Below are 8,747 nucleotides of genomic sequence, written 5' to 3'. Positions count from 1 at the left end.
GCATGTTTGGTGGGATGGGGATGCGAACCCGCAGATTGCGAGTCGAGCGTCTTAACCATCTGGCCATGCCGGGCCCGCGTTACTTGGTGTTTTTTTCCTTATTTGATATGCTAAATGGCATAAAAAATCGTGAATTAATGTATATATATAGAGTACTCGAAAAAAGATATTCTTGTGTTTCACTTACTATTGACATAGAATAGTTATGGAATGAGATGCTATATTTTTTCCTGTAAACATATTTTATTTGTTTTGTAACATAGATAACAATTGTTGTTGTTGTTTGTGAAATTTCACGCAAAGCTATTCCAGGTCTGTCTGCACTAACCGTCCCTAATTTTAAAATGATAAACTAGACTCACAAGAGGGAAGGCAGCTAGTCAACACCACCCACCGTCAACTCATGGGTTACTCTAATCGAATAGTGGGATTTGACCGTTGCTCTTATAACGCTCCTGCGGCTCAAAAGCCCGGAGGCGAATTTTTATTTTTGCTATAAGAGGGCGCGTGTAAACAATTAGAATGGCCTTTTTTTCTTTTCTTTAAAATAAGCGTTTTATCTTAAAGTAGTGCACTTAATAAGTCCTTCTGATTTAGTTTATATACATGTGCCCTTCAGGGGCATTGCAGTAACTTTGAAGGTTTGTAATAAGAAAGTCGGATTTCGATTCCCGCTCTGGGCATAGCGCATGTAGCCCATTTTGAAGCTTTGCGCTTAAAAACAAACAAGCTACGTACATGATGATGTTATACCTCCAAACATTGACAGTACGTTACATATAGGAATTTTTCCATTTGTCCATTATTGCTATTTATAAGGCCCGAGCACGGTACGAAGGTTAGCATGCCAAATGAACCTAAGATTCCAGGACTCCATAAGAACACTAATTTCAATCTAAGTGCTCGATAGATTTAGAGAAAGAATCCATCCGTAGATCATGTTCAGTATGTTATCACATTCGTATGACTAAGACATAATACAGTTGCAATGAAAAGTTATAGCAATTGAAAGGCGTGATAACAAAACTATGCTTATGAAGAACATTTGATACTCAATTTTCATAAGCAAAAAAGATTTTCGTTTAATGTACTCAATATGCATATTAATGTCTATAAATATATACAACATTACTTTGATATTTTCCTTAACGTTTGTCTTTATTTTGCAGAAATGAAACTCCTAAGTTTGTATTGGTTTGCTGTTTTCACCACTAATCTTTTTGCTTTGAGAACATGTGGTAAGTTTCATATTTAGAAATTTGTAATTAGCCAGATTTTCTGAATACTTATCTAATACAAAAGATATTACATCCGTATACCTTAACTTTTATTTTTCTTCATTTCATGAACCTGATAAACATGCCATTGAGCAGTTTTTATTACTCACCTATAAATTTCAAACTCAGATAAAATGAAAGTTTCAAATTTAAATTTAGTCATGAATTTCCAATAAAACTGTCACTTATAAACTTTTTAACAAGTATATTTGAAATAAATATTGTGATCAGGATATGAGATTCTAAACATACTGTTACGTCTCTGGTCGTTTGTTAATTTCCCGTAAAAATTCCTTCCGAAAAACTTCAGAGATACAAGTCCTTTCTTAAATAAAACTAGTTTATGCTTTCTCAATACAACTTTGTAATACACTTAATTTCCACAGTCACTTTAACTTAAACACACGCTAGAATTCACAACGATTCACGCACTTTACTTACGGCTTGACTCGATTATCTGTCTCTATATCTCTCTGTCTGCAATTATTCATCCCCGTCACTTTATTTGCCGGCTTATATACTATAAGAGCGCGTGTCTAGCAAACCCTAGGACGTTCGACAGGTTCCTCGATCTTTCTAGAACTCCAGCGCATGCTTCCAGCGTCGCGCGACTTCCGCTGTAGTAACAATACACTACATTCGATAAATCTTCAGTATAACTCTAGAATTTCTAACCTTTACATTAAAACATAATTCAAAAACATAACCTAAAATAGATTATTCAAGATCTTTAAAACACAACAGTGCTAAGATTTTTGGACTTACAATTCTAAACTCTGGGGTTCGATTCTCTGCTGTGAACTGAGCACAGATAGCCCATTGTGTAGCTTTGCGCTCAAAAAATTCAATTATAATTTAACCCATTTTCATTCTAGACAATTATAGATCAGAGTGCTTTAATTCATTAGGGCTGGGCATGAGCTAGTGGTAAGCTTGCTCGGACTATGGATTTCAGGATTTATGGTTCGCAACCCATTACTCTTAAACTTGCACTACACCTTATGTGCATTATAAAGGTTCCAGTGAAATACTCATACTCAATAAGACGAGAGTAGAACAAGACTTGGTGGTGCAGGCTGTCTATCAGTTCAAAAAATTAGGAACGGCCTGCGCATATAGCCCTTAAATAGATTTGCGCTAATATCCAAAACAAAACAATAATCCTTGTGTAGTTTTATACGAAACTCTGAAACAAACAAACAAAGGATCTTCAATTCAAAACTTCTGTTATAAGTTTTGTAATAAATCGTGTGCTGTCCCGATTTTATGATAAGATTAATTCTAAGCTAAATAAAAGAAGAAAAAAAGCTTTATTAGTTTTTGTTTATTTTGCAATCAAATTGATGATCCTATTTTAATTTTGAATTTTTTTCAACTTTTGAAAAGTGGTTGCTATGGCACGAAACAAATTGAACTTAATTTGATTTGTGAATAGAACAGTCACATGGTAAAATTATATTACTCTTGATGTTTAGTTTTTTGGTTAAAGCTTAATTGGTGTCGTTAAACGAGATAAATATTTTTAAAAAATACGTAATATACTTTTAAAAATGACTGTTACTTAAGAAGAAACTTGTGAAACTTTTTGTGAGGTAATATTGATTTATATTTTATGTTGATTTCGAATATCAGGCTGATAATACCCAATAAAGATATCAAAATACAGTCATTACTTCTATCTATCTATTTATTTGGCTATTTGATTGTCTGCCTATATATCTACCTATCAGTCTAACTAACGTAAACTTAATATTGTGAGAACCTGTACTTACACTATACACACACACACATTTCAATATAAGTATAATTTGTCATAAATACATTTGACTAAGTACACACGTGATATTTTCAATATATGCCTGAAATTTGTCGTTTAACATTCAGAACAGTTACGAATCTGGTTGATTTAAATACACGCACGTGTACGCTATGTGGTTGTAGTGCAAAATAGTCAATTACTTCTCACAAGAGTAATGACAAAATGAACCTAAAAATATTGTCATTCGTGAGTTATGTAATATAATTTAAAACATGAACTGTCATCAAAACGTAGTTTCAACCAATACGTGTCAAATATTCCAAATTTTATGAATTTGTATAACTACTGTCAGAGTTATTTCAAATAAAAACAATCGAGGTAATGTTTCTACAAGCAAAAGAAAAACAAAGAAAAGAAAAGACTAATATACATACAGGAGGTTGAGTGTTATACTAAAATGAATATCAGAAGGTCACATGACAACTACAGCCGATATAATGTAGTGGTGAAACTGTATCTGAATTACGTTTTGACATTTACTGATGGATCTTGGAAGGGATGTAACAGCTAACCCTTTCCGCCGCAAAGTATTCATACATTCGGATCATAAAGATTTATTCAGATGTGGATTTAGAATTTCCAAAACTGTGATATTCATTTTACTTAACAGCTTTGGAAAACAAAGGAATATTGATCATCTTGGGGCACCGTGACCATCTAGAAAGAAATCTGTAACAAGTCGTACTCCAGACGTGATAAACAAAATGAGATGTGTTGTAACAAGTGAGAATCCATGAACATAAAGGTCAGTGGGGGAAAAAAAACCTTACACATATTCCAGGCAGTATAACCGAGAAGGATCTTTGTCTGGAAAAGCGACACAAATCACGTGACATATCAAGGAAAGGAAGATCAACTGTAGAAGACTGTAAGAACGATACATTGCTGGGTAAACTGACAGTACGTGGGGACATTCGACGAAGTGTATGTATACCTTCATAACTGCAAGAAGTCTTATGACATTTTCTACTGGCCACAGAAATACCGGCTTTGTACGGAAACGAGATCAGCAGGGTGTGGATTCACCAAGATAAGATTTCCAGCCATACCTCTTGTTCCCACCAGTGGCACAGCGGTATGTCTGCGGATTTACAGCGCTATAAACCGGATTTCGATACCCGTGGTGGGCAGAGCACAGAAAACCCACTGTGTAGCTCTGTGCTTAATTAAAAACAAACAAAAAACCTCTTGTTCAACCATCGTATACCCCAAGTAGCTAGATACTGAAACGAGTACTCATGCTATTCCGTAGACATGCCGGTCAATCCGCAGGACGCAGCGTCTACAGATTAATGTGTTATCGGACTATTGAAACAGGCGCTGGAAAAGCGTCATATTCGAACACTAGATGAATCATGGAGAGAGGAGTGGTATACTTTGGATATGATAGCCTTATGGTGGAGCCTTTTGTAATGGAAACTACGTTGTACGGCTATTGTCAAGATGCACGGTCGTCTGATAGAGCATAAATGAACTGAACTGTAAGGACGTGGTGAGACTCCAAAATCGTTTTATTATGACGTATTCAATCCTCTGTATATATGTATGTATATATAGAAAGGGAGATTTCTTAGGATTAAATGTAGAACATATAATAACTTCCGATCAAACGGATAATTTTTAAAAGTAATTCATTCTCTTTTCTTCCAGCTCCAACACCTAGCAAAAATTACCAGCAGTATGATTCTACCCATCAGTACGACGTTCTTGTACAGAAACAAACGTTAGGTGAGCGAGCATAACGTAACGAAATGCAATTTTCGTTCATTATATTTTTACTTTATTCCTTTGTGTCAATGTATTATTCATCCCACCTTTTGTTTCTGCGCTTATATGGTAATAAGAATATTGTTGGCGTGAATCCCGGCTAGAGGTTATTTATATAGACTAAATAATAACTCGACAGGCCTCCATTAATTGATCTGTTTATTAAACACTTATAAACGAATCTGAATTCAGCGTTTCATCCGTAGAATAAATGGTTTAGAATTGAAAAAAAGAGCATTCAGAGTTAAGTTGGAGATATCTTTCAAGATTTTGTTGATATAAAATGCTAAAAACAGGTCTCTCTATTCTGTTTTTAGAAAAAATTGACTCACCAACTGGAGGAAAAGTTTGCACATTTGAAGGAAGGTTATTTCCACACGGTGCTCAAGTCCCGAGGTCTGATCCCTGCGAGACGTGCCGATGTCTTTTAGGCGAAGTCTTTTGCTGGAAAACTTCTTGCGTTGATACAAAGCCAAGACCCGAATGCCAACTTGTCCACGTACAAGGAATATGCTGTTCTATTCACAAGTGCCGTAAGTCTTAAGTAGTTACGTTTATTTGTATTGTATAGCATGAATTCTAGTTAAACAACTGAAAAATATAAATTACAGAATTAATGAACTTTATGAAAAAAACTCACTCAAGTTTTCTACCAGTTTTGAACTAATAGATAGTATTTCTTCTTAATTTATAAATAATAAATTTCTGCTTTCGTGAAAGTAAATAAAGAACTCAGAATTCTTCTCGTTCTAAAACAATACCAGAATATCAGTTTATTCTAGTTTTTACGGTCAAAAATTATCAAATATTCTCATCTGTTAAAAGGAATAAGACTAGCTTTAAACAAAAATGCACCTTTCATATTTTATTAATATTTCAAACAACTCATTTCCATACAATAAAGCCTCCCGGTGACTCATCGGCAAATCCGAGGGCTTATAACTAAAAAACACTGAACATATCCGTGATTGTTTGGTTATTTATAAAGATATTTGTTATAGACGGAATGTTTACACTGCACGGAAACGTATTCATGTAACAGAAACGCCCTTCAAATACGGTTTGTTTGTATGTTATTAAGCACGAGGTTACACAATGGGCTATTTGTGCTGTGCCCACCGCGAGTATCGAAACCAAGCCAGCTGTTCAACGAGGATTATGTTCCCTTACATAACATCCTGACATTGATAGCAGCACTTATTAATCATGATCATAAAAACTTGAGACACATTTTGTTCAAAACAATAAGAAACTTTGAGTCTTTGGATTAGACCAAATAAACATTGTTGTATTCAATTTTTTATGTCTAACTCATTTAGGAAAAGTGATTGAATTATGAAAGTTTCGTTCACAATTTTATTTTGTGTTATGATCCAACGAGTTTAATAAGATGTTATATCATGTAAACACTACGATGAATTTCGACATACTCTACTATTTACTATGCTGCTTTCACAGAAGTAGGATCAAATAAATTTGGTTTAAACTTAAACTTAAAGTTGATAACACAGGAAAAACAAATACACACGGTCGGTCGTAACTTGAAACAAACAATAAAATCAAATATAAAGAATACTTTACTATCAAGTATTTACTTTTTTCCAAAAGAAACCGGATTCTCTCCTAAAGAGCCAAAATTGGTTCCAGAATTCACATTTTCTCTATAACTGGCCAATCACAAACTGGATTCTACAATCATGGATGCATTTCTACATCCACGTTATACTCGAAAAATAACCTAATACATAGGATGATATATATTATAGCTATCCTGTAATACAATAATTACCGAATCTTGCTTTAGAAGAACAACTAGAGATAATTTAGCATGTAACAGATCGGTCTTCTCTGGTTCTGAACTAGGACTCAGCAAAATAACCTAATACATAGGATGATATATATTATAGCTATCCTGTAATACAATAATTACCGAATCTTGCTGTAGAATAAAAACTAGAGATAATTTAGCATGTAACAGATCGGTCTTCTCTGGTTCTGAACTAGGACTCAGCAAAATTCAAACATTTCGTAACCTTATGTACCTCGCTACCATAACTATAAGCAAGACAAGTCATATCGTTATTAATCGTAAACAAGGCAAAGTGACATCAATCTTAAAAGTAAGCAAGAGAAGGTCACATCATTCTTAAACGTAAGTAAGATAAAGAAAGTCACGTCATTTTTAAACGTAAATAAGGCAAAGTGACATCATTCTTAAAAGTAAGCAAGAGAAGGTCACATCATTCTTAAACGTAAGTAAGATAAAGAAAGTCACATCATTTTTAAACATAAATAAGGCAAAGTGACATCATTCTTAAAAGTAACAAGAGAAGGTCACATCATTCTTAAACGTAAGTAAGATAAAGAAAGTCACATCATTTTTAAACATAAACAAGGCAAAGTGACATCCTTCTTAAAAGTAACTAAGAGAAGGTCACATCATTCTTAAACGTATGTAAGATAAAGAAAGTCACATCATTTTTAAGACGTAAACAAGGACAAAGTGACATCATTACTTAAAAGTAACTAAGTGAAGGTCACATCATTCTTAAACGTATGTAAGATAAAGAAAGTCACATCATTTTTAAACGTAAATAAGGCAAAGTGCCATCATTCTTAAAAGTAAGAGAAGGTCACATTATTCTTAAACGTAAGTAACATAAAGAAAGTCACATCATTCTTAAAAGTAAACAAGAGAAGGTCACATTATTCTTACACGTATGTAAGATAAAGAAAGTCACATCATTTTTAAACGTAAATAAAGCAAAGTGACATCATTCTTAAAAGTAAACAAGAGAAGGTCACATCATTCTTAAACGTAAGTAAGATAAAGAAAGTCACATCATTTTTAAACATAAACAAGGCAAAGTGACATCCTTCTTAAAAGTAACTAAGAGAAGGTCACATCATTCTTAAACGTATGTAAGATAAAGAAAGTCACATCATTTTTAAGCGTAAACAAGGCAAAGTGACATCATTCTTAAAAGTAACTAAGTGAAGGTCACATCATTCTTAAACGTATGTAAGATAAAGAAAGTCACATCATTTTTAAACGTTAATAAGGCAAAGTGACATCATTCTTAAAAGCAAGAGAAGGTCACATTATTCTTAAACGTAAGTAACATAAAGAAAGTCACATCATTCTTAAAAGTAAGCAAGAGAAGGTCACATTATTCTTACACTTATGTAAGATAAAGAAAGTCACATCATTTTTAAACGTAAATAAGGCAAAGTCATATGTTTTAAGACATATGCAAGCCAAAGTTAGGGCATTCATTCTTAAGCATATTAAATATAGATAGAATAAAGTCTAAATTTATTTAATTTTAAGAGAACGTCGTCTAATATTCCTGTGCTGGTATATTATGAGATATTACACAGAAAACACATAAGCATTTACTTTTTTTGGCATTTCTTTGATTTTATATCCACAAATTTCTGTTTACTAACTAGTTCAAATTTTTAGATAATTAATTTATGTTTATATGTGGAAATAATATTATTGTTTATTAATATTGTTTGGATAAGTTAATGTACTATCTTTTCACAGCGGAGTCTAAATCCACAAAACTTCTTAACACTGAAATCACAACTAATTCATCAATAGAGGGCAGCGCAAGTACGATAAAACGATCAACAGACCTTTCTCGGATATCAACAGTATCTTTAATAAGTCCTACCGTTCCAGTATCGTCTACGTTAAAGACAGCATCAGCTACAAAAGGTATAATTTATTAAATATGTAAACTCTTTCTAAATTAAATTTTGAATGATAACAAATTCGCTATTCAAATGAGATTGCTAATTTATACTAATAATGGCTGGAGACGGCTTGAATGGGTAATGAAGAAAAACTTTAATATAACAGCAAATCTACAACGTTT

General features: G+C 33.2%; 1 protein-coding gene across 1 annotated transcript in view; it reads left to right on the top strand.

The window, feature by feature from the left end:
- Nucleotides 1–8,747, top strand: part of LOC111087704 (von Willebrand factor C and EGF domain-containing protein-like) — a 19,511-nt gene that overhangs the window by 7,884 nt on the left and 2,880 nt on the right. The window contains exons 2-5 of the mRNA XM_022395284.1: nt 1,170–1,238; nt 4,747–4,824; nt 5,181–5,396; nt 8,414–8,587. Coding sequence (XP_022250992.1) covers nt 1,170–1,238; nt 4,747–4,824; nt 5,181–5,396; nt 8,414–8,587 — 537 coding nt within the window. The remainder of the gene's footprint in view (nt 1–1,169; nt 1,239–4,746; nt 4,825–5,180; nt 5,397–8,413; nt 8,588–8,747) is intronic.

This window comes from Limulus polyphemus, unplaced genomic scaffold (genome assembly GCF_000517525.1).
Source record: "Limulus polyphemus unplaced genomic scaffold, Limulus_polyphemus-2.1.2 Scaffold2507, whole genome shotgun sequence".
Taxonomy (NCBI): Eukaryota; Metazoa; Arthropoda; class Merostomata; order Xiphosura; family Limulidae; genus Limulus; species Limulus polyphemus.
This window is presented reverse-complemented; position numbering and strand designations above follow the sequence as displayed.